This window comes from Erigeron canadensis, chromosome 6, assembly GCF_010389155.1.
Source record: "Erigeron canadensis isolate Cc75 chromosome 6, C_canadensis_v1, whole genome shotgun sequence".
Classification (NCBI taxonomy): domain Eukaryota; kingdom Viridiplantae; phylum Streptophyta; class Magnoliopsida; order Asterales; family Asteraceae; genus Erigeron; species Erigeron canadensis.
The window spans coordinates 38,228,314-38,255,973 of NC_057766.1; the positions used below are offsets into that span (position 1 = coordinate 38,228,314).

At 32.0% G+C, this 27,660-nt stretch overlaps 3 protein-coding genes and 1 pseudogene across 3 annotated transcripts; all 4 read right to left on the reverse strand.

Annotated features, from left to right (window-relative positions):
* Nucleotides 1–3,032: 3,032 nt before the first annotated feature.
* Nucleotides 3,033–4,012, reverse strand: LOC122605849 (transcription repressor OFP13-like). Its single transcript, XM_043778806.1, has one exon. The coding sequence runs from the start codon at nt 3,926–3,928 to the stop codon at nt 3,167–3,169; it is 762 nt and encodes a 253-aa protein (XP_043634741.1). The 5' UTR covers nt 3,929–4,012; the 3' UTR covers nt 3,033–3,166.
* A 9,137-nt stretch (nt 4,013–13,149) lies between these two features.
* On the reverse strand, nt 13,150–16,100 carry LOC122604837 (annotated as a pseudogene).
* A 2,737-nt stretch (nt 16,101–18,837) lies between these two features.
* LOC122603550 (heat shock cognate 70 kDa protein-like) lies at nt 18,838–21,302 on the reverse strand. Its single transcript, XM_043776276.1, has 2 exons — nt 20,809–21,302; nt 18,838–20,699 (listed from the first exon to the last, which is right to left on the reverse strand). The coding sequence occupies exons 1-2, from the start codon at nt 21,020–21,022 to the stop codon at nt 19,033–19,035; spliced, it is 1,881 nt and encodes a 626-aa protein (XP_043632211.1). The 5' UTR covers nt 21,023–21,302; the 3' UTR covers nt 18,838–19,032.
* Nucleotides 21,303–22,034: 732 nt separating this feature from the next.
* Nucleotides 22,035–23,356, reverse strand: LOC122603551 (40S ribosomal protein S17). Its single transcript, XM_043776277.1, has 2 exons — nt 23,286–23,356; nt 22,035–22,664 (listed from the first exon to the last, which is right to left on the reverse strand). Exon 2 carries the CDS (start codon nt 22,630–22,632, stop codon nt 22,198–22,200), a length of 435 nt encoding a protein of 144 aa, XP_043632212.1. The 5' UTR covers nt 22,633–22,664; nt 23,286–23,356; the 3' UTR covers nt 22,035–22,197.
* Between the last annotated feature and the right edge of the window lie 4,304 nt (nt 23,357–27,660).

Below are 27,660 nucleotides of genomic sequence, written 5' to 3' on the forward strand. Positions count from 1 at the left end.
AAAAAATAGAACAATTATAATAGGACTGAGGGAGGAATATATTAGTACTTGTAGTAAATGAAAGAAGATATAAGCTTTTGGTTGAGTTTGAATAAGAAAAAAACCACAATTTGTAGGTGCATCAATCAATACAGTGACCCTTGGTTTTTAATGTTTGCTATTTTCTTCACAACACATGTGACTTGGATTGTACCCCCAATTAATTTCATTACTTTTAAGTGGTTTTATTTCATCAGTTCATATCAGTGGAGGTTGGCAGATGTTTGATGTTTTGATTCTTTTTGCCGTTTTTAAACTTTGCATTGATAAAATCTTCTCATTTCTGCATCAAGTTTGCCAAAACTTCATCCAAATTTGGATAATCGGGTACTACGTTACATGTCCTGTTTCAACGTTGTCTTGTATCCATTTATAAGTGCAAACCAAGAGATACTAATTACTTGTTTTTAACTGTCATATTCTGGTGTAAATTCGGGTAAAGTGCAAAAGTTTGATGTGCATAACATAGTTCAACTTATCATGTCAAGCTGAAATAATATCTTAAAACGAATAACTGGTTCATTATCGGCCCACATTGACCGGCCGATTTCATGATCAAATTGAGCGAGAGTAAATCGCATAACATTATTTTTAAAGGGGGCATAAAATGAGAGTTGAACCAATGAATTTTGCTTTTACTGTATATCCGACAAAAAGGTATACAAAGATAATTTATCCAACACAACTAACATCTATTTGGTTTTTGTTACTGACAAATAAATTCGACCAAACTAAAAAGACAAACACTACTGTGATTTACATTATAGAAAAGATAACCAATCGGAAATTTAACTCTGAGTTTATTCCACTTGATTACTATGGAATTCAAAATTTACAATACTAGGTCTACATATATATATATAGGGAAAAGTGAGTATGGGGTTGTTCTCCATCTAAGCTTAGATGGGGAACCCCTCACATAAACATATTTTATTATTTGTTTGAATTTAAAACAAATACATCAGCCCTTATGATTTTCATGATTATAAAAACCAAATGTGAGGGGTTCCCCATCTAAGCTTAGATGGGGGACAACCTCATACTCACTTCCCCCATATATATATATAGTGAAAAGTTATTTTAAGAATCTTTTTTTTTACGAGAACCTTTGAGAACTTTTCAAATCTAGCTCAACCGATGATTATTCTTTACATGAAAATTGTTTTTTGAATAACTTATGTGTAATTTTGAAGTTTATAATTATGTGGATGCATGGATTATCATCCGTTATACAATTATGTGGAGATTTAGATTCTTGATCACATGTGCACGAATATTGCTATGATCACATGTATGCAAGTCGATCACATGTAATCATAGCAATATTTGTGCACATGTGATCAAAAATTCAAATCTCCACATAATTGTATAACGGATGATAATCCATAGCTCCACACAATTATAAACTTCAAAGTTACACATAAGTTATTCAGAAAACAATCAAAAAACAATTTTCATGTAAAGAATAATCATCGGTTGGGCTTGATTTGAAAAGTTCTCAAAGGTTCTCGCAAAAAAAAGGTTCTCAAAATAACTTTACCTATATATATATATATAGGGGAAAGATAATTTGAGACCAACTAAAAAAAGTTTAAAAAATGACCATTGATTTTCGTAAGTTACACACCACCATCATGATCTACTATGATATACAAGACTTTTTTGTAAAAACACTAAGACTTTCCAGCAACGGGCCCACAGAAAAATCATGTGTTACACGTGATTTTTCTATGGGTCCGTCGCTGGAAAGTCTTAGTGTTTTTACAAAAAAGTCTTGTATATCGTGGTAGATCATGATGGTGTACAAAAATCAATGGTCCTAGTTGGTCCTAAAATAAAAGGTGATCTCAAAATATTTCACCCATATATATATATATGGTCATTAAATTTTTTTTATACTCTGTGTTTATATATTTATGAATGAATTTTCTTCTCTTTCGGTTATTAAAAGTAGTGATGTTCAGTTGTTGAGTTTTAGTTGACCATAATTCTTACTGCGCGCTACAGCAGACGATTATGATTTAATTAACTCGTAACAAAGTATTGTTCTTTATAATTAAAAAATATTTTATAAGACAATATATTATTATTTGTATACACGCGATGTGTTAATCATAAGTAAAACCATAAAAAGAAAAAAGAAAATTAAAAAAAAAAAAGAAAAAGAAGCCGTCTATTTGGTCTAGAGGTGCTCCACCGTTCGTTATCTAACTTTAATGTGTTCTTTTAATGTTTCGTTTTTATATATTGTAATTTTCTAGTATTTTTTGTTGGTTTATATAAAACAATGAGTAACCAACTTCACTAGGTGGGTTGTCCAGGGGTATCTTCTAAATGCACTATGTGGGTCTTGAAGGTGAGTTTTTTCTAAGGTCTTGAGTTCCGGTATTGGGTTTCTCATTTCAAGGTATTTTCCATGAAGAGGGGGTTGAAGGTCCAGCAAATCACTGTAAAAATTGTCTCTAGTCTGAATCGAAACTAACTTTATAAAATAAAAAAATAAGAAAAGATAAAACAATGAGTAGTTAGTTGCTTACTATAATTTATTTTTCATACTAAATTTTCATGAGACAAAAATTGCACGTACGAGAGTACTATGATTTCCACATAAGAAATCTTGGGTATGAAATTTATGCATATTGTTCCTTGAAGGTATGCAAAAGTTTAAAGAATCTTCTTGCTGTTCTTTTGGACTGTATTACAATCTTAATTTTATGTATGTCTACATAAATATACTCGTAAAGATTTCTTGTAAGCATGCCATCTATTATTATTAGTCAAACTTGTTTTTTTTTTTATGAAAAAATTAAATCTATACAAAATGTCACACATTCACATGACCCAAATACCTATCACACTTCACATGAAATTTGTATCTTAAATCTTTACCAATACAAATGGTAATCCGAATACTACACAAAATACTAAAGTCAATGTCTCACTAATTAGTATTGCTACTCCGGATACAAAAGTAACAGTAGTTGAAGTAATAATAAGCTAATGAGGTATACACCTAGTTAATAAAATTATATCAAGAATATCTAAGAGTTATGATACACGAGAATTAACCTAACAAATCAACTTAATAATATACTCTATCAGAGTAGTGATATATACTACTCGTATATCATTTAGTAACCATTATTATTTTTCCTTGAGATGTTGGAGATGAAATGGGAGATGAGAAAGTGGAGCCAACTGAAGTAAAAGAGCCAGTAGACCGATGATCATCTAAACTTGCACCGTCACCACGACCACCGCCGCCATCATAAATTCCGGCAAGCAAGTCAACAAAAGCACCAACAATAAACTCATGATGAACCTTGGCATTCATTCTCAAAAACCAGCCCAACAATTCTTCCAAAGAATTCCAATCTTTCAGCTCATGAATCTCCACCATTTCTTCCATGGACTTTTTGAAGTCAAAATACGGATTCTCTGACTCTATAACCATAGCCACACTCTCTTTATATGGCAAATAACCATTATTATTATTACTCTGTTCTAACCTACTACATTTTCTACCACTTGCTGCTTGGGTTTCAAGTATAGAGCTAGTGGCATCAGGCTCAAAAAACAACCTATCAGACCGTGCCCCACGAACGATGTTTTCGACGGCTGAACCCTCTGACTCGGTTGAAACACTGCAGGCGGATTCTGATGATGAGTTAGTGAAACAAGAAGTACCAGCATGTGTCGTAGTGACTTCAACTAATTCTGGCTCATTAACAAACAGGTTGTCTTTATTATGATGGTCAATGTTGGTGGCTCGAAAAGAAAGAGTTTTAGGATTGTTGGTGGAGCAAGAAGAAGAAGAAGGCCAAAGCCAAAGTTGTTTTTGTTTGTTGAGTAAAAGCAGAGAAGGGATGAAATTCATGTTTTTGCCCATTTTGATAATTAGTCAAATGGGAGTGTTTGAAAGTTGAAGATTTTGCTTGTTATGTGTGTGTGTGTGTGTGTGAAGTTTAGAGTGGTGGGTATGTGTTGTGTTGTGAAGTCCAAACTTTGGAATGGTATTAATGGAGATCACAGATAGAGGTGGAATGGAAAGGGAGATGGTAGGGACTATCTCTTGTGTGTAATTAATACTACTCTCCTATTAATTGGTATATAGCAAATTTATTACTACTTGCTTGCTTAATGGATCATGATATCCTCCTACCAAATTTTTTACTTGTGTTACTTGTATGTACACTATACTTTTCTTTATCCGGCCTATAAAAAGCTAAAATGAATTTTGGTTTTGAAATGCATGTGTATTTATGTAATGTAAAGTAAATAGCACTATACCCGCATAATGTGATGTTTCAGCGGTATAGTGGTGTTGACAACGACTAATCCGCTGTCGATTAGTATAAGTTGATGTAAATGTGATAATAAAATTATTTTTGAAGGTTGAAGCTTAAGAGTGTACATTATCAACATAAAGTTTATAGTATTTTCATTAAGAGTAAATTGAGTACTCCCTCGATCCCACTAATTGTGTCTTATTTTGAATTTTCATAATTTTTTTTTATAAACTTTGACCTTAAATATTTTGATTTGTATTATATAATATTTTATGAAAGTTATATGAATTGATTGAGTTTTAAATGTATATTATAGTGAAATTTTCATCAAATACTAAATAACACAAATCAAAATATTTATAGTAAAAGTTTACGAAAGTTGACTTTGAAAATTCAAAATAAAACAGGACGGAGGGAGTAATTTTTAATAACTCTTTCCATATAGGGTTTTTATTAAAGGCAATTTCATACTTTCGCAACTAACTATGTGTAACACTTTCTAAAAATAAGGGTTAGATAATTTTTATAAAAGAGTAGAGTTAGGATCCTTTTATTTATGTATTAAAGATTTAAAATCTATATTTTTTTAAACGTACTATCTGATATTTGTTGCGAGTCGACCAATCTCAGGATGAGTGGATGACTATTCGTTTCACGGGTAGCTCATAATGGTGACGGATGAACATTTTTAATATGTGAAATCTTAATATTAATATTTGGTGGCCCATTGGTAAGGTCTTAGATTTTAAAGAAATTTATCAGTGTTCAAATCTCATTTTTCTTACATTTGTAGATATGGATTATTAGGGGGATTTTTTAGAGTCCTTGGTTTTATCTCAAGCATGTCTCCGCATACTGGCTATTTAGATGTTACTATGATGTTTTGAATGCTAACCAGTAACTCGCTGTTCAAAAAAACAAAAAACAAATTAAATACTATAAGGCAACTGATGTGATAGCTATTTATCAATCATAGTTTTTGATTCTTCAAAATTAATTAAATCAATACATGTCTAAATATATTTACATTTTTTTGTTTTTCATCACGGTTTGTTTTTTGGTATACTTTTACATTTAAATTCATATGGTTTTTTAAACTATAAATCTAAAATCTTAATCTTTTGAATATGTTGTAAACAACTCATATGAGACTAAATTAATAGCATCAATAGTAAAATATAAAGATAAGATAAAATTTGGTTATTTTAGATTTGATGATATAATGGATGATTAATGCAAAGAATTGAAGTTTTTTAAGGTCTTTATTTAGATGATTAGTCAACTGGTTAGAGGCATCACATGACTATCTAAGGTTTTGAGTTCGATCCTTAGGGATGACAAGTTTTTGATTTTTTTTCTCTGAATACTTGTAATGGCACATGGTCAACATCTCGTTGTCTATGGTACGTGCAAAATTTCACCATTATACGGTAAGGTTTTTATGATGTCGCACATCAACTAAATGTTAAAAAAAAAAAAAGTTTGAAATGAGTACCAGATTTCAGTATTTCACCAAAGATGTTAAGGTTGGAAAAGAAACTCTCTTTGTGAGGTCACACCGATGTTTTAGTATAAAAAAATAGCCATTTGAGTATACTAGTGGCAACTGGCAAATAACCTGAACCCCAAAATTTATTCTGCCAAAACTCAATCTTGGCTGTAAAAGCAAATAACACACATATATATCAAAGTATCAAACTTACAAAACCACGTTACAAAATATTGATATGACTTCATTACTCTGACTCCCCGACGAGCGGCAATATACAACAAAAAGTTAGGTTTCAACTTCTTTTTTTTTATACAAGTACTAGTGCTAGGTCCGTCCATTGGACGGGTAGTCTCAATATATATATAAATCTTATAATAATTATGAAACAAAAAGTGTATGACCAATATGACAACTTAATAAATACGAAAACTACAAAAGTAACATATGATAATTAACTACATATAAATATTAATTCCAGTTTACCTTTTTCTTTCAACTTTAGTTAAATAAAAAGAGAAACAAAAAATGTATGACTAATATCACAACCTAATCAATACAAAAGCTAAAGAAGAAATATTTGAAAATTAACGTCACATAAATATTGATTCCAATTTACTTTTATATTTTCAACTTTAGTTAAATAAAAAGAGAAACAAAAAATGTATGACCAATATCGATCACAACTTAATCAATACAAAAACTAAAGAAGAAACATATAAAAATTAATTTCATATAAATATTGATTCCAGTTTACTTTTTTTTCAACTTTAGTTAAATAAAAAGATAAACAAAAAGTGTAGAGTATATAATTTAAAAAATACATACCAATTCATCAATAATAATGATTAAATATGAACAAAGTATATAAATAAAAAAACCTTTTTGATAGTCGATTCTAGCTTCTTCTTTTTCTTTTTTTTTGGCAGTAGGTTTTTTCTTATGGTTGATAATATGTGAAAATTTTTTCTAGGTGGTATATATATAGATGATAATAATAATAAAGATTTTTTTTATTAAAGGTCAGCTATTTTTTATTGAATAAATATTTAAAAAAAAAGATGATTATAATAAGAAGAGAGTATTAGGCTAAAAGAGGAGGATTAGGATTGCCAAGTATACCCTCAACCCCTCTTTTAGTTATATTATAATAAATAAACGAGTCATCGAACTCAAACTCGATAGGTCAAATGTTTTATTTTTTTGAAGTTGACCATGGTATCGACATTATTCATTTTTTACAATTAATTATAAATCAATTAACGTTTTCTGTCTCAAGCGTATTAATCCTAATACCATCACAAGCCATGTGTAAATGTCTCCTCCGCGAGAAAAAATATACAGTTATTTTACATTCTTTTGTTTTCTCTAATAACTAGATTATTACCCGTGTAATACGCGGATTTACATAAATTATTACGACTATTGATATTAATACAATCTTTTATTACACTAAAGCATAGTTGCTCTAATAACTTATCGACCAATCATAACTCTCGATTTCTTAATATTGACTATTGTTTTCAATTTTGACTTTAATTTACACTTTTTGTTTTCCATCATAAATTTACACTTTTTACCCCATCACAAATTTACACTTTTTACCCGATAACTTTAATATAATAAATAAATAAAAATAGATAATATATATCCAATAGAATAATATCTAATATTTATCTAATAAAATAATAAGTAATATATATGCAATAATATGTTATATCATATATATATATATATATATTTAATTAATTAAAAATAAATTAAACTTAATGTAAATATATTAAGATTTTAATAGTAAAAATAATTGAACTAATGACTTATTGACCAATTATATCGCTTGATTTCATCAAATTGACTCTCGCTTATGTCATCGTTTAGTTGTTTACATCATTTTATGTAATTAATACAAAACAATTAACTAAAATAATTATTTTTACAATGTTATTAAAATTGATTTCTATCTATAAAGCCCAGTTTCACACACGAACAATTATACATTGCAGTATCTCGAATTAAGTCGAGAAGGGGCTTTAAGCTGTTAATATGTGACAAAGATGAGTAGACAAAAAAATTACAACAAATTTCGTTCATGATAGAAGTCTTTCAAATGATGAAGGAGAGTATATGTTTCCAATTTTCTTTTATTACATTAGTTTTCTTTCTATTAACTTAACATTCTTGACATTTGAATTGAATACTTAGTATCTACTTGTATCTTCAACTTTGAACTTATAAGTTTTTATGAATTACATGTAGTAATATCTAATATTAATAATGTCGTAAGTCTCGTGTCCAGTGTTAGACACGGGTCTAAAATCTAGTATAAACACAATAAATGAAGAATATTAAGTAAATAGATAAAGAGAAACATATAGAATTATAAAAAATGAGTTTGCTGGTTTAAGAAAATGTATAAAAGTACATTAACAAATTAGACATAATGATCGATTTTGGAGATATGAGTATTTATAAACATTTGGGTAGATGAATATGAATTTCTTTCGGTTGTCACTTGTGAGTACTTATAAGATAATAGATGAATAAATGTTATTAATGGGATCGAAAAAAAGCTATTATATTAATGAACTTTGGTAGATAGAATTTTGTAAAAGTTAGTATACCTTCAATTATTTTAGCTCTAAAAATTAAATAATAATAAGAATATTGTTTTTAGAAATTCACGTAGTGGTACAGGGGCTAGTGTTCCCCCTTTACTGTTTAAGCAATACCAATGAGCATGCAATAAATATTATAACCGTTGATTAAGAATACAATTGTAGTTGTAAATTGGTTTATTAAAATATGGTGAAAAATAATCATGTAATCAAGATGGTGTTTAGAAAAGAGTCCATACGTTGTGTTTTGTACACCCAATGATAAAACTTTTGTTTCTTCGTTTTCATCTTGTATATTATATCAAAAAACATGACTGATAAAATTTATATAAATTAAGATAAATTTTATCTAATCTTTATATATAATAAAGAAGAATTGTCTTATTGGACTATTTTTAGCAAAAAGTATGATATGGCATGTCTATATTTTTTTTCAAAAAATTTTTATTTTGCTTATGATGTCATAATTAGTTAGCAATATTTTTAAAAACAAATAGCTCATTAAATATTTATTTTAAATTTTTACATTTTTGTTAAAAGCATAAAAATTTATTTTATATATAATATAAGGAAATGTCTTTATATGTTTTGTAATGCAATAGATACTAATATATAAAAATTATTATGTTAGTCAATTTAGTATCTCTAAACCGAGTTATAATATATCAATAATAAAAATTTACATATATCTTTTTATAGATTTTTTTTCTTTTAGAATTTTAATTAAAATATCCGGGTTCCCAGGTTGAACCCGGGTTTATTAGCTAGTATATTAAAAAAATAAAATTTGTAAGTAAATGACAATAGAAATCACTATATATAACTAAGAGATTTCGTAGATGGAAATTTTTGTTTTATTGTCACATTATATTTTTAATGAGGTGTCATTTTTCCATTTAAATTGCTATATTTATGTTGTCATGTATGATATTAATCATCAAATGTATTCAGATCATCAATTATAATGATCCTTTGGGGTGCCCATATCATGTGGAGATTATGATTGAAGTATTATACCGGCATCATATGACTCGTACGGGGTGAGTCGATGGGTATCCAATTGTGGTACCGGGGCTACAGTTTCCCCCATTACCCTTTTTTTTAATTCTAATCATTAATATTTATTTTTCTATTTTTTTAATGAGTATAAAGATGTTTATATACATTATACTATGTTTTTGTTTATTAATTCAATGATAATGATAATTATCTTTTTTTCAAATTAGATTGTTTACTATATTATGTTTATTTTTTTAAAAATTATTTATTACATTATATTCAAAAAATAATATATCATAAAAATGATTTTTATGATTTATAAATATCTATGTTTCATTAGTCATGCTTTAACATATTTGACTTGTATCATATATTTATACGGTATAATTTTATTGGGTGCATCAATCGTAATTTAACATTTTTTTATATCATAAATTATGAATATTGATGTAACTATTAATTATTCTATCTTTACTTCCTTTATATTTTTATTTATGTTTTTAGTTAGTCCCGTATAACATATGGGTTTAAACAAATAAAAAAGTTAGACAAATATTATTCATCAAGTAAACCTGAGATACATGTCAAAAAATTTTATACGACACTAAAATAAAAAGTATCATTCTTATACATATAAATTAATAGCATGCATTTTTTTAAAGTTAAATCTAAAAAAAGGAATTAAAAAAAGATGACATCATCATTGTAATCTAATGGCTGTCATTAAATTTTGAATTTCATCCAATGGTCAAAACTTCTTTATTTATGAATTAAAGTTTCTCTTTTATATATATTTAAAGATTATTCAATATTCAATTCCCAACTAATGAGATGAAGTTATTGATTCGTTTTAGTAACATTAACAAATGTGCCTAACCATCTCCAAATGGTCTAGTAACAAAGAGTTCCCTTTCTTCACAAAAGGTAATTGGTTCGAGTCCTACTCTATACATATTTGAGGTGACCACAGACATTTCATTTCCACTTATGGTGGGCCTGGGTGAGTTTTCCCCTCCAAATTCCTGGATGATAGGGGTCTCTCATCGAGGGGTTTAATATGGAGATCTATTCGGCGAGGAGACTTTCTAGCGCGGGCCTGATTAAGACAACGTAAGATAGACCTCCTGATATTCGCGAGTAATTCACATATTTAAAAAAAAAAAAACAGATGTGCTTAAATTAAAAGAAATTGATTTTGCCAATTCTAAACTATTGTTGAATTGTCCTTAAGCATTAGCTCAATGGTTGAAAGTAATGGCCCCATTCAAGAGTTTTTGTGTTCAAGTCTTGGGAGGACATAAATGTCCTTTTATGAGGGCTTAGCTTAGGTATACTCAGGATTAAGTCTGAAGGGGCAAAGTTTACCCCTATTAATCGTCGTGCTTTCAGGCAGATTAGTAGGAGTTTTCCCCTCATCGGGTATTTCAAATAGACATTTCTACTTCGAGGCCGGGAGCTCTCTAGCGTGGACCCGGTTAAGGCGACGTATGCTAAACCTATCGCTTTTGAATAATGACACGAAGTTTCCAACGAGATTCACCATTAAAAAAAACTTTTTTTTTAAAGGCGATCATTTGTTCGCAATAGGGGATTTAGCTTACGTTGTCTTAACCGGATTCGCGCTAGATAGCCCCTCACCCTCAATATCTAGTAGGAGGAGAAACCCCCAACTAAACCACCCGAAGGCACGACATTTAATTGGGGTAAAACTTTGCCCCTGTGCACGACTCAAACCTGCTTCAGTGGAGGACTTTTAGTGAAATTTCTTTTAAATGTCTTTCCCATGTCTCAAACTCGAGACCTGCAACATGGAAAGTTGGTGCTCAACCATTGAGCTATAATTGGAAGTACTAAAACTATTAATTGTTTAAATTATATTAGGTTAAACCATTTATCTTTATATTAAATAAAAGAGGATTGTTGTGACATCATCATTCCATAAATATTGCTTATTTGTCACATCCAAATTATTTCTTAAAATTAAGTTTTATTTTTTTTTAAAAATTTATTTATGATGTCATAATCACTTTTCTTCTTACAATTTATTACATTTTTATTTTTGTTATTTTATAATGTTATTTTTTTAAAAAATATATATTTTTAATTTTTTTAATGACAAAACACTAATAAATTATACATTGTCTTTTAAGTTTCATCATCTAAATAATTTTGTCAGATTTTTAATTATCCACATATTATGCAAGTTAATAAACTAATTATAACTTATATGATATACTATTTTGACTTTTGAGGATACGAGTACTGTTAAACTATCGCAAATTCGGTGACGAAAATGTGCTTTTATAGAACTTTGATTGATATGCCTGAGTTAAACCCGAGTTAATTAGCTAGTATGAAAAATAAAATAAAATGTACGTGTTGCAACTCCAATGGGGTCTTAAAAAAGCTGCATATATCAGCTTTGCTTTTAACTTGTGAGAGCAATTTTTGCATTTAATCTCATTTATGGTCGTTTGTTGTGCAATCCTTGTCTTGCCAAAATTCTCACTACTTATTGCACTGCATTCAATAGATTTTCCTTCGTTTAATTTAATTAAATTTAAATACTAGTATAACATAAGAAATTTTAAGTTGATGTAACATTTGAAAATATTTAGACAGTAGAAGAGAGTCATTTGTAGAGGTTTGCACTTATGCGTAACTTTATTGTAAATTCAAAAAGCATTGGATGTTTATTAATGCATATTGAAAGAACTTTTTTTTAATGGCATGACTTTATTTTTTTTAAACAAAATTTTATTTACATATTTTTAATGTGTCTAATAATTACATCACTTCAGGTCAGGAGACGAAATCTCCTTTCTTATATTGACTCGATATCCAAATGAACGAGATGACAACTCTAGACGGATAAACTACTCACTGGAACTGTTAATACTCAACTTGAACGTAACATCATTTTATGTTTCTAAAGGGACCACCCCAAACAAACATAATTACTTCCAAAGTCCGTCGTTATTTATTTAGTGACAAAAATTTTATTTATAAACAGAAATTCTTTATAAAATAGAAAAAAACTAATATCAATTGCCGTCAATTGAATACAAAGAATTTTTTGCTTATCACTACAAAAAAAAGGTTTTCAGAGATTGAAAAACCAATCGCTATTGATTAGTCAGTCACTACAGCTTGGTCGTAGAAAGTACCAACTTATATAAAACAAAAAAATTAGTCTCTAAAAGCTTGTTTTTTGTAGTGTATATACATTACAGAGACAATTACCTAATTATATATTTTAATAAAGCAAATTGATGCGAAGAGTACTCCGATAACCAATAGTTACAATCTTGGGGAGCTCCGGTCTTTAATTGTAGTTTGAAAGGCCGGAGGTGAGAACTCCGGGTTAATTTGTTTTGCAAAATCATAGTTTGAACTCCTAATTTTTTCAAAACTCTTTCAAAAAAAAAAAAAATACAAACTAAATTTCCAAAAGATTCACATGGTATGCACCTTCTACATACAGATGAAATGCCTTGGGACCTTAGGGATGAATATTTTCAAAAGATCCAGTGGCAAGTCAATATACACCGTATGAACCTCTTAGCAAACAGATTTTGCATACACAAGATCTCAAATAAAAGTTAACCAAAAATAGATAACAAAAGAACAGTAGATGCACATGATCTAACATGGAAGTTTATGGATGGAAGTTTGAAAAAAGATCCAATAACAGATTTAGAGAGATTGATTGATAGCCTTAGTTTTTCAATGTCATGTCCAGCTTGAGACGCCTGCATATAACGTCAATCTCTGTTTCCTTGTTCTTCAGCTCATCGATTTCAGCATCAGCGTTCTCATCAAGCCACTGAATCGCCTCCAAAATCTGATGCTCTGTTTTTTCCATAGTTGTCAAAAGCGAAGGCGACCTCAAAGCGCAAAGACCCCAAATAGGGCGAAGGCAAGAGGCGCAAAAAAAGCGCACGCCCGGGGAAAAAAAAGCGCACTAAGAAAATATTTATATATAGTGAAAAATAATAGTAAAAAAAAATCAGATATCAGTTATAAAACCAAATATCATTCAAAAAATAACTTTTCAACCAAAAACTTCAAATTATTAGACTATTACTAGCCTTGTACCCGCGCGATGTCGCGGGACCTTGGAAAAAAACGCTGGTTAAGTAGCGGTACCGTGTTATTACATGAATGTATGATTCATCTCAAGTGTTTCTTAGTTCGGCTGAAAGTGCAAACCACCGTTGTCGTTTTAGAGTCAGCGCTTTTTATGTTAATTGATTATTAAATTCAGTAACGTATGTGTGTTATTTTGGTATACCATGTGAGCGACTTTAGGGAAAGGAAGGGACACGCGTAAGGTTTCTTTTTTTAAGGATAGTTTTGGAATTTTAAGAATAAAGTGTTTGATGATAGTATAAATTAAAAGGGTAAATTAGATATTTTAAAGGTAGAATGTTAAATTTTTTGGGTAGTTTGTTTATATAGATAGTATAGAAATTAAAAGGGTAAATTAAAGATTTTAAAGGTAGAGTGTTAAATTTTTTGGGTAGTTTATTTATATAGATAGTATAGATAAACATATATAAAAAAACATAATTTTTTCTTCCCCCCATTTTATATTTTCACTATCTTCTTTTATCTTCTTAAATGACTATGGTCACTCATTAGATCTAGCCACGATTCGGCCGGATCTTGAATGAATCTTGACCCATTAAACCATTTTGACCGTCGTTGACCACCACAGTTGACCGTTGTTGACCGCCTTTTTCATGGTCGACTTGGGCCTAGGGTTTCAGGCGCTGGAGGTGCGCCTCGCCCGCCTTTTGCGCTTAGGCGCAAGAGGCGCTCGCCTTTAACAACACTGGTTTTTTCCGAGTCTTTTAAACTAAGCCCTATCTTTCTGAGCCTCAACCGAACTGTGCATTCCTTAATATTGGCACGTAACTTATAAACGTAATCGTTTAAAGATCTATAGAGCATTGCCTTCTTCACATGTGCTTCATCTTCAAACTTATATCGCTCGGCATCTTCAATCATCTTCTTGATATCCACTTCCGACAGACAGCCATCACTAGTTATCTTGATAGCATTGTTTTTGCCACTAGTTATTTCTCTGGCCAAAACGTTCAGGATCCCGTCTGCATCTATTTCAAAGCATACATTGATCTCAACTTCCCCACGGGAAGCAGATGGAAGGCTAGACAGTAGAAATCCTCCCAAGAAATAGTTTTCAGTACACTTGGATCTCTCACCTTGATATACCTGCACATCCACCGCAGTTTGACCATCAGAGATTGTACAGAAGATTTCTCCCCTCTTGGTTGGTATAGTTGAATTTCTCGGAATTAACACAGTCATTACATCTCCTTCAGTATCTGTACCAAGTGACAATGGAGTAACATCAATTAGGTCGAGACCCTGCACAGCCTCATCACCCATGCCACTTAACTTTGCAGCTAGAATTCCAGCACCATAAGCAACAGCTTCATCAGGATTAATCCCTTGGCAAAGTTTTTTTCCATTAAACAACTCCTGCAGCAATTGTTGTACCTTCGGAATCCTGGTCGACCCACCAACAAGAACCACTTCATCAATGTCATCATTACTCATATTTGCATCCCTTAGACAATCTTTAACAATGTCCATGCACTTCACAAACAAATCCATATTAACTTCCTCAAACTTAGCTCTAGTAAACTTTGCTGAAAAATCAATACCATTAAACAAACAGTCAATGTCAATGGTTGTTTGAATAGCTGTCGATATAATCCTTTTTGCTCGCTCACAATGAACCCTCAACCTACCCAAAGGTTTTTGGTTCTTACAAATATCTACATTGTGCTTTCACTTGAATTCTCGGACGAAATGGTTCACCATTCTGTGATCGAAGTCCTCACCTCCCAAATGCGTATCACCACCTGTAGCTTTGACCTCGATGACTCCTTTTTCATCAATGGTGAGGATAGAAACATCAAAAGTACCACCACCCAAGTCAAAAACTAATACTTTGATCTTGCCATCTATACCCGCCCTCTTGTCAAGAGCATACGCCATGGCAGCTGCTGTAGGCTCATTAACCATGCGCAGAACCTCAAGTCCAACAACAGTTGCAGCGTCCTTTGTCGATTGCCGTTGAAAATCATTAAAATAAGCAGGAACGGTGATGACTGCCTTTTCAACCGTCGATCCAAGAAATGTTTCAGCGACCCCTTTCATCTTTGCTAAAACCATGGAAGAAATTTCTTCAGCAGCAAATTCCTTCTTTTTGCCCTTATATGTGACTATAACTTTTGGCTTGTCCTTACTCCCAGTCACCACTTTAAAAGGCCACAACTTTATATCTTCCTGGACGGTTTTGTCGCTTGCTCTTCTTCCAATCAACCGCTTAACATCTGTTTGATAATAGGTTGTTTGAAATATAAAAACTAAATAAATGACACACGATCATAATATGTAAAAGGAATATAAAGATGACTAACCAAAAATGGTATTTGTGGGATTATAAGCTGCCTGGTTCTTTGCAGCATCTCCAACCAAACGTTCAGTGTCGTTGAAGGCAACACACGATGGGGTGGTCCGGTTTCCTTGATCATTAGTTACGATCTGCACGCATTTGTGTTTCCAAACAGCCACGCAAGAGTAAGTTGTTCCAAGATCGATACCAATGGCTGGAACATTACCGCTTCTTGACATTTCCTTTAAGCAAAAAATAAATAATATTTTAATATAAAGTCCAAAGATTTTGTTCAAAATCTCAATCCAGTCATCGGAATTATAATATAAATGGTCAGATACAAAGCAAGTAACACCTAATGTCGTCTTCCACGGGTTTTGAGTCTCAATACCATCTATACGGTGTATGAGGGAGGTATATATAGAGGCTGCTTCTAGGTTCAATTTATAGTAGAAAAGGACTTGTGGATCGAACCCTTGACCTTTGTCTCGGATGTTAACCACTTGTCAATCAATACTACTTGTAATAAAGTAATAAGACCATGGAGTTATATAGGCAGAAAAAGTATTAAATTTTCAGGGGATTGTTTATTTGAAGTATAAACCACTTATTTTACACACAGGAAAACTTGTAATATTGTAGTCAACAATGAAGAATAATAAGAAATATCATTCATAAACTACCACTATCAACAACGATACAATTATACTCCGTATCAATTATATCCTGTTCTAAGTATATATAAAAAAAGAAAAAGAAAAGAACATTAAGTATACCAGAGTACGGGTAGGAAGTGGCGGAGCGCTGACGGTGATATACACGGTGGTTTCGCGCCAAGAAGGGTTTATGTCTCAGAAATGAGAATCGATTTTTTGGCTGGATTTTATGTTAAGTCGGTGGACCGCTATGACGAAATGGGTTGGGCCAAGGCCCAGGATATCGTTGGTTGGGAATTTTTCCCGTAATTTAAATAGATAATTAATGATTATTTTTGTTTATTAAATAAAAAATAAATGTATTAAGTTCTTAATTAATATATCAAGTAAAAGATAAGGCCCTTAGGCTTAGATACTTAAGTCTTGTTTCTTTTTTGACTTAGGACATGGTTGTATTTTTAATAATTAAATAACTGAATAGATTATTTGACTGAATAATTAAATAATGTCTGCATATATTAATTCAATACAATTGTTTTTTTATATATTAAGTCAAAAAATGGACAAACTTTATTGACTTAATAGGTTAAGGACTTTTTTAATTAAGTCCATTAAACAAACGTGTACCTAATAATTAAAAACTTAATAAATTCAGTCAAATTTTATGTTTCTTTTTTTACTTAATAAATAAAAATAACCGTCAATTACCTATTTTATAATTAATATATATAGACTTTATTTATACATATAGTCACTTAATACATTTAACACTTAATGATTAAAAACAGAACCCTAGAAAGCTAAGCACCACATCAAGCAAAACCCTGTTGTCACTAACCCAATACTAATACCATCCAAAATCTTTTAATGAGACCTCTAGTTTAAGACCCATTTATTTTTTATTTTATCTTTACGTTAATTGTATGTGAGAAGATAATAAAAAAAACAACGAAATCCCTAATTCATAATATGAGTCAAATATCAGTCACACTTAAAGAGGGGTGGGAATGGATACCGGACACGGCTTCACATGGTTTGGACACGAGTCGAGTGGTTAGACCACTGCCTCTTCTTCGGTTATGAAACGATTCGAATATTTTGGTTTGAATAATCATTCCCCACCTAGCCCATCTATCTGTGTGAATGCATTAAAATGCTTGGGTGAGGGTACGCTACACCACACCCACCTTAAATATATAGATATGAAGGTACAATAGTTTTCATGACATGTCCATTTGTGATTGGTAAGGTTTAAAAAAATGGTGAAGGTAAACAGTACACCACTCCCTCCCCCCTTAAATGTTTACTAGTGGTTTTGAACATGCCTTAAATAGTCTATCGTAGTCCGGTACCTAGTCCGGTACTGGGTACCCATGTCTTCTAAATGTGTAGTTCATGTTGGCTTTTATGTCATTCTTGATTGTTGCTTATACGGAACCCACAAAAATGTGGTAGATCACTTATGCCTACAATACCAAAGTCGGAGTTCTGAGTTTTCCAAACTTGGATCATGAAAACCCCATAGCCCGAGTTTCCCAAACTCGGAAATACTACTTTTGCAAAGCCTTTTGTTAACCATATTTTGCGACAATCTCTAAAACAGTAAAACAATGCCTATTTCACCAGAAAGTTCTAAAAAGATTTGAACACAGTTAATATATACTTCATAATACATGCACAGTAATATTATAAGGGTAAGTGACAACTGTGGCAACTCCTCATTTCATTTTCACAACCAAATGAGTTTGGGGTTATGGTATATGTGATTCATTTTATCTACTACAACTCTGCAAGAATCACAAAATCACTGTCCGCTTACACTTTAGCAGTCCATATATATGCCTGCCAAAGATGTTTCGTTCATATATTCAGATTAACCTTATTCATCATGCATGTAATGCATTAAGATTGATAATTTAGTGCAGAAAAAAGATGCCTATGACTTTTTTTTTTTTTTTATTTGTGGGGAAAAGGTGTCTAAAATATGCTTGCTTTTAATCGGAATTGCTATGATGCAACTTTACATTGGTTTAAGAAGCCATTTGAGAAAGCTTTAAGATGCATCCATCAACTCATTCTGGATGTGTGCATCCATCAGTTTGTGCTAGCTTGTCTTTTGACCTTCTTAAAGCACACACTAGAAAATCTACTTAATTACATCTTTGCACAAGTAATACATATACATGATTCATGTGACCAGCTTGAACAAATACCTACTTCTGGAAAATAAAAGAAGCAATTAAAGCCTGGAAACAAATCACAAATTGACACTGCTTTCAATGATAAAGGAAGACGCAAATGTTCCAGGGAGCTGCTTAGATTTAGTGATCACATGAAAAGCCAAATTAAGTTTCAGAATTATTGTAATGTTTAATACCTCATTATCACAGACAAGAAGAACGAGTACCGGCCTTCATTATAGATCAAAGTTTTTCAAAATGATCTAATGGTACGTCACCATGTATAATATAATCAATAGATTAGAAACTTCAAAGGCAGTATGCTTAATAGTGCCTTAGTTTTTCAATGTAGTAATATCCAACTTCATAAGCCTGCATATATCGTCAATCTCCGTTTCCTTGTTCTCCAACACATCAATGTCAGCATCATTGTTTTTATCAAGCCACTGAATTGCATCCTCAATCTGATTCTCTATGTCTTCCAAGTCCTTTAAACTAAGCCCCATCTTTCTGAGCCTCAACCGAGAGGTGTATTCCTTAATATTGGCTCTTAACTTACAAATGTATTCGTCTAAATCTCTATGGACTACTGCCTTCTTCATATGTTCTTCATCCTCAATTTTATATCGTTCTGCATCTGCAATCATCTTCTCAATCTCCACTTTAGACAAACTACCATTGTTAGTTATCTTGATACATTTGTTCCTGCCTGTGGTTATTTCTCTGGCTGATACATTCAGGATCCCATCGGAATCAATCTCAAAGCATACGTTGATCTCAACTTGCCCCTCAGGAGCAGATGGAAGACCAGACAGTCGAAGTTTCCCCAAGAAATAGTTTTCAGTACACTTGGATCTCTCACCTTGATATACCTGCACATCCACTAAAGTTTGACCATCTTGGGATGTATAGAAGGCTTCTTCCTTCTTGGTTGGTATGGAAGAATTTCGAGGAATTAATACAGACATAATATCTCCCTTACAATAAATACCAAGTGATAGAGGAGTAACATCAATTAGCTCAAGACCCTGCACAGCTTCATCACCCATGCCACTTATGTTGGCAGCTAGAATTCCAGCACCATAGGCAACAGCCTCATCAGGATTGATCCTTTGGCAAAGTTTTTTTCCATTAAACAACTCCTGCAGCAATTGTTGTACCTTCGGAATCCTGGTCGATCCACCAACAAGAACCACTTCATCAATGTTATCTTTACTCATATTCGCATCCAATAAACAACTTTTAACACTCTCCATGCATTTTGCAAACAAATCCATATTAACCTCCTCAAACTTAGCCCTAGTAAACTTTGCTGAAAAATCAATACCATTAAACAAACAGTCAATGTCAATGGTTGTTTCAAAAGCTGTTGAAATAATCCTTTTTGCTCTCTCACAATGAACCCTCAACCTTCCCAAAGCTTTTAGGTTCTTACAAATGTCTTCTTTGTGCTTTCTCTTGAATTCTCGGACGAAATGATTCACCATTCTGTTATCGAAGTCCTCACCTCCCAAATGCGTATCACCACCCGTGGCTTTGACCTTGATGACTCCTTTTTCATCAATGGTGAGAATGGAAACATCAAAAGTACCACCACTCAAGTCAAAAATTAATACATTCATCTTGCCATCTATACCCGCCCTCTTGTCAAGAGCATAAGCGAGTGCAGCTGCTGTAGGCTCATTAATCAGGCGCAAAACTTCAAGTCCAGCTACAGCTGCAGCATCCTTTGTTGATTGCCGTTGCGAATCATTGAAATAAGCAGGGATGGTGATCACCGCCTTTTCAACGGTTGATCCAAGAAACGTATCAGCAACCCCTTTCATCTTTGATAAAACCATGGAAGAAATTTCTTCAGCAATAAATTCTTTCTTTTCGCCCTTATATGTGACCAAAATTTTTGGCTTGTCCTCACTCCCAGCCACCACTTTAAAAGGCCACAACTTGATGTCTTCCTGAACAATTTCATCACTTGCTCTTCGCCCAATTAACCGCTTAACATCTATTATATATAAATGCAGCAAAACCATAACTTGTTTAAAAGTAATTAAAAGGAAAGTAAAAAAGAAAAGCTAACTAGAAATACGTAAAAAGAATGATAAATTGCTAACCGAAGATGGTGTTGGTGGGGTTATAGGCAGCCTGGTTCTTGGCAGCATCCCCAACCAAACGTTCTGTGTCATTGAAGGCAACAGATGAGGGTGTGGTACGATTTCCTTGATCATTTGCTATGATCTCAATACGGTTGTGTTGCCAAACAGCAACACAAGAGTAAGTCGTTCCCAGATCAATACCAATGGCTGGAACTTTACCTCTTGTGAACATTTTTCAAAAGGGATAAAGAAATTACAATGCAGAATTATGTAAAAATGGTCCTCTTACCATCGTAATATATACTTGAATCTTTCAGATAAGGTACCAACCAAAAGGTACCCTCTGGTTACCTGGTAACTGTGACTAATCAACTTCTAATAGTAATTGCAAATGTACTTTGACCTTTAGGATTTCTGTGATTAATTATGTATCTTTGGTCAAATAATAGATTCCATTTTACTATCACAATTTCAACCACTCAATTATGTACAAACTACAAAGTTTGTGATGTGTTTGGGAAATACAGCACTGTTAAAGCTTTAGGTAACGGGAATAAACAAATGGATTAGGATGCTGAAGCACAAAAAAAGGTTACCTGTGACCTACCTCGATGCCTATAATAACGACTCTTTTAACAATCGCGATTCAAAACGTTAATTCACTGGTCTATCAGATACAAGCCGTCCTGCAATGAACCCGTCCTGCAATGGTCCTCTTTTGACATCCACATAAGTAACAACCCGTCCTGCAATGAACAGAATTTAACTAATTTTTTCTAGTTAGGCCGGATGTAGGCCATTGTTAATGCCACTTATTGCTAGTAATGAAACAAAATTAAATTTAAAATTGTCATCTACAGATTTAGGGTTTAGGTACAATAAAGAAGAAGTTCAAGACTTCAGAATGGGCAAAAGAAGAGGCTCATAATCTACTAGTACAAGTTTATTATCGCTTACTTTCACTTTATTGCACGGCCAGCTGGAATCCTAACCATTTAGAGTAAATAACCAGAGCTTGAAAAGACAACTAGACCATCCAAAAGGTGGTGGTTTAACCACTCTAGCCAGTTCTGTACCAAAACAAACAACTACCAAAACAAACAGCTACCATTTACTCTGCTATCTTTAACACAATCGACTAATAGGTAGTGCATCCATAAGTCAAGTTTAGATTCCTCAGAACATAAACCATGAAACTACAATGGATCACCAAAATGAGATTCCTGCCTAAAAACAATCATAAATTTAGTAAGCATACTTGCAATTTAACCAAGTCTTAATCATGAAGCATCCCAAAAGTACATATTGCAATTCAATATAAAGCACAATTCAAAAGGAACCCACATAACTAGAAAGATTTGTGTAACAAAATTATCCTATGAATTGAAGATAGCTGGAATAATGCATCTAATATCTCTTGTTAAAGCCACCAGCACCCCTGCCAAAACCAGGACCAGATGGCACCGACTGTGGCTCAGCAGACGCCTTAACAACACCAGGAAGATCACCCATGCCAAGAGCATTAAGCATTTCAAGGGTCTCCTTATCAACCTCGATCAAATCAGTCTTGATAGCAGACTCGTCAGGCACAAAGTCCATTCGACGCTCACGTTCTTCCTCCTGCAACTTCAAAGAAATGCCCCTCACTGGTCCCTTCTGGATACGCTTCATCAAGTGAGTAGAGAACCCAGCAATCTTGTTCCTCAAACGCTTGGAGGGAATGATGGCAACTTCCTCCAAAATCTTCTTGTTCGTGTGAAAGTCCAAAGTCATCTTCCCATAGTACCTCTCGATCACCACCCTTGAGGATTTCTTAACAGTCTTGGTACGTACACGACCCATTTTTCAGCTTCTCCTTGCGGTTTATCCCAAAACTAAAACAAATCAAAGTTAACACAAAAGCACATTAATAAGATGTCCCCTAAATTCAATCTTATTACTCAGACAGATACAAATCAACACAGCAATGTACACAATCTTATTTGGTAACCGAAACAGACAACAAATATAAAAGTGAAAAAAAGAGGCAATACAATCACATGCTATTGATATTGATGCTGTAAAATAGTCTCATAAGAACAAAAATATTTAATCCACACAAATCAATTATCGGTCACTCACCAAAAAGTTTTTTATGTAAAAATAAACATATAAATATATAACTATCTGACAAATGTTTTATGTTGTAATAATTTTAATAATACTTATATCAGCTAATCAGTGTTCTTCATATGGTTTAATACTTTAATTACACCACTTTTCTGATTATAACTACAGTAAATCTAATCGGAGATGTAAGTACAGTGTATCATTTTAAACTAAAACATTAATCAAACAACAAGTTTGTTTCAAATAAAATTTCCTAACACATCATTATTGAAGTTATATGTTTGCAAACAAATAACGATACAAACTAATGTAAGATATATATGAAAATATAGATATAGTATAAGTATTAAAAACCGGAGAACGAAAGAGATCAGTATAGGGTATACCTCTCGTGGTTTGTGACGGTGAAGAGCGGCGGCACACAAATCTCACAAGAATATGATATATAAGGTACCGCTGCAAAATGAAACCCTTATTTTCATATACTTGTCACTAGGGGGCAAACTTGTCTTTTCCTACATTTTACATAGTTCATGTTTTAACCCCTTTGCTATCTATTCTTGTTATTTTTACCTTTTAGTATTCGATTATTTTTGTATAAACTATTTCATTTTACGGAAGATTTATTCTAAAAGTGAGCGACAGGTTTTGTTACTAGTTTACACAAATTCTATATCACAAAACTAAAATCTAGAATACTTATAAACATCAAAGTTCTTTACAGACCCATTGATGAGAATGTGTGAGAAATATGGTCACACAAAGTGAGAAAGATTACTAAGTTTTGTTCTCAAATCCCTACATTATATAAAATTTATTAGTTATTGCCTATGTGGCATGCTTAAAAATAAAAGAAAGCCCAAAAATCATTACAATATTGCTCCTTGGAAGGTCTACGGATTAGTTACTTTTATAAGAAGTTCAAATTTTTGAAAATTTGAATATGTAACCGTTCGTGTATTGCTTGTGGCGATTACTTCCTTGCATGTCTATGTCTATATAAGGCCACTTCCATTCAGTTTTAAGGCATTCAAAATGTAAACACATAACAGATCAATTTTAGCATGGCTTCACTAAAACATGTTTCAATTAAAAATTTGCGTCCAAATAATAAGCCATGTACAATAACGGTTAGAATTTGCGGGTATGGAAGCAACCTCTATATGGAGATGTTAATAACATAGGTAGTATTGAGATGATCCTGATGGATGAACATGTAAGTATTCATTATTTGTGAATTTTTCTTTTTTTATTAGATTACTTTTTAACATAACTTTTTTTCGAATTTATAACTAGCTTTTTAACATTCTAATGTATAAACATTTTCATTTTGACAGTTTGATAAAGTGGTTGTTGTTGCAACAATCGGTTTTATTCCAACCGACCAGTTATGGTATTTAATGGAATGTGTGAACTGTTCTCAAGAAGTTAAGTTGACCGATCTCTACATGGATGCAGTCGACATTATTGATGCTTTAAGGGACAACAAAATGTGGATTTGTTGTTCATGTAACAAGGAAGGAGTTCTCATCAATCATGGGTATATATTTATATTTCATATTAAAAGTCTATAATCATTAAGTTGTGTGGTAAATTGTATCTCTGTTTTTCTTTTTTTTTTTTGTAGGTTTAATGTGCAAGTTAGGATTGCCGATGCCACTAGTGCTATTGGAGTTAAAATGAATGATCAACAAATTTCAAATCTTATATAAAGAACAGCCTATCAAATTTGTGATGAAAATTATGAGGTATATTTGGTTTATTTTAGTGCTAAATAAGACTTTCCTATGCATTTTAAGTCATTATTTTTTTTAAAATGGTCATTAGTTGTAATAGGAGTACATTTACTTCGTTACATGCATGCTTGAACTGGTGTTAAATAAATTATTTAAGGTTATAGCGCATCTACGTGGGTCTATATATCAAAGTGGGGGAAAATTCATAATACCTATCACATCCAGGTAATCAACATAATCCTTCTTATATGCGCCTACTATGGGAAATCAATTTTATAATTTCTCTCTGGCGTGCAATGTACACGTTTTAAGCCATCGTGTATCATTAATAAATCCCAAGGTATATCTAGCATTTTTCTTCTTTAAATTAATCAACTCATAAGAATATTTTTATTATGTCCAACTCAGTTATATTTATTCATTGATACAATCTTAAAATAAAGTTTAAGAAAAATTATTTAGGGTTGTCCATGCATCGCACGGGGTCTAAGCACTAGTTACTATATAAATGATTGTGCCTCCAATAAAATGTAAAAAATAGGCCTACGATTCACTGTGACCTCCATATGTACACTAGATCGATAGATATAAGAAGATTTACCATCTGATATTTGTAAAATTATTAGTCACATTATCACTTATTTTAAAATTAAAACAAAAAAATAATAATATGGTATTTCATAAACTTTGCGTTCAATGTGTGTGATAGGACATTTTTTATATATGACATGGAACCTACAAGAAAATTTATTCTGATTGTGTTAATAGTTATTTGTATTACTATATAAAACAAATTACTCCACCCTCTTAACTAATTAAGATTTTAAAATAACCATATTACCCCTCTTCGTTATTCATTAATTTAAATATCTTCACTTATTTACCTATAATACCTTTAATGAAATAAATTACAACATATATCCTCCAACCCTTAAAGAACTATATTAACCCCTCTTAAATCAAATAATCTACATCAATTCAGCACCACGCCACCACTACCATCATCACTGCACATCGCTGCCACCACTGCTGTAATCACCACACCTTCGTGGCTACTACTATCACCGCCGTATCGTGCGACCATCCGTCTAGTATCTACCGATAAATTATGCCTTCTTTAAGCAAATTTGTTACTGACACTAAAAAAGGAAAATTTGGGCATACGACAAGTCAAATGACTCGGCAAATCACGTCTTTAAGACGTGGGTTGAGGCCCCAATGACAATTGAAAAGTAGCCCAGTAATGTGAACTTTCAAATATCAAAACTTTATTCATATGGGCCAGTATAAGTGACTAAGTGAGGACCCCTCACGTTTAAGTCCAAACTAAGATATCTGGATATCCATTAACAAAGGTCAAAGGGCCCCAAAATGCCATTAAAAAAAATTGCAATTCCAAAAATCTTGTTGCATTTCATAAAAGAAACAAGGGTCCCAAAATATAACACAAGTACAAAACTACAAAAGTGAATCTCTTGTAATCTATCATTTTAGAGATAGTAAATAGCATAAAATTTAATTTAATAGGCCCCGATATCAATTCAAGCCAACATTAAAACTTAATGAAAGAAACCCGCGATTCATGTTTCACCGAGCTAGAAAAGCTTAGCTATTATAAAAATAAAAATAAAAAAGTAGACCATTTAGTATTGAAAAGATTTGTACTTTCTTGTATGAAAATTTAATTTAACAAGTGTAATTTTATTCTTTCAAGTATAAATGTACAAAGTTCATACAGTATAGTAGGTTTAAAATATTTTGTTGGTAATGTGTGAGTGTGTGACGATTTGTAATAAACATTTTCGCATTTCATTTAATAGTGGAAATTAAGATTTTTATATATGGTACAAATACTATAAAACACATTGGTTCACCAGAGAATCTTTTAAGAATGTCATGGGTTCAAGTCATACTATCAATATTTCCTACCGTGCTTGAAAAGTTATCTGGCACTATTTTTTGTGAGTGAACAATGGATGATGTCAAAAATACAATCAAAATTAGAAGTGTCTCTGGCAATTTACACCTTGTATAGATTACTATAGAGTGATGTTGATAAACCACTTTCAAATTGGCTTAGTGGTTAATATTTTAACCTCTTTTTAAGTGGCATAGATTAATAAAACCTATTTTTTGAAAACTGCTCGCAATATGACATAAAATATTAGGATAGATACCCCAAGTTTAATGATTTGTGGATACTTTCTAATTTTTTCTTTGTAACTAAGGTCGCGTTTGGTTCACAGAATTTGATGAAATCTGATGGAATTGGAATTGAATTCCATTCCTTAGTGTGTTTGGTTGGTTAAAGATGGAAGAATCACATTCCGTTGGAATGTTAACATTCCCTCATTTGATGGAATCTCCATTGCTTGGGGATGGGGGAAGGAATCTCATTCCGTCCCTCACTTGAATCTTCAAAAAATCAAAAACATTCTGTCAAATTCTATTCCTTTAGATTCCAATTCCTTTGAAAGATTTCATTCCTTCCAAAAACATTCCGCGAACCAAACACGCCATAATAGTTATTTATCTTCATTGTATTGGACAATATAAAAATGTATGCCTTCATTTCTATAACTCTTTCACTAATTTATACAGAAGTAATAGATTCTAACAATTCACTGTCAATGGTCGATTTGGATATGAATACTAAAATTGTGGAATAATTAGCTAGAATGTATGCACTTTCCTGAGAACACCGGTATACCACTAATTTGGACTGATAATTAGTGGGCTTAATGAAAGTGGACTCAACCGAAGCATTACAAGCGGTGACATAACTAAGCACTAACGAATTATGATAACTAATCATATATAAATCCTTATTTATAGCAGCTGCAAAATAATTTCTAAACCATCAGCATTTATATTAAAAAGTAGTTATTAAAAAGGTTTTAAAACCCAACCTCTAAAAGATAGGACCAAAAGCTACCAAAGCATCTAAAAAAATCATTTTCGAGATAGCAAGAGCAACACATGTGAAGTCTTGTTTCATTTTTTGCAGCTACTTATAAATCATTCA

Coding starts and splice junctions, on each gene's coding strand:
- LOC122605849 (XM_043778806.1), bottom strand. CDS start 3,928: ATGGGCAAAAACATGAATTTCATCCCTTCTCTGCTTTTACTCAACAAA.
- LOC122603550 (XM_043776276.1), bottom strand. CDS start 21,022: ATGTTCACAAGAGGTAAAGTTCCAGCCATTGGTATTGATCTGGGAACG. Junction 20,700..20,808: donor CCCCACCAACACCATCTTCG/GTTAGCAATTTA, acceptor TATATATAATAG/ATGTTAAGCGGTTAATTGGG.
- LOC122603551 (XM_043776277.1), bottom strand. CDS start 22,632: ATGGGTCGTGTACGTACCAAGACTGTTAAGAAATCCTCAAGGGTGGTG.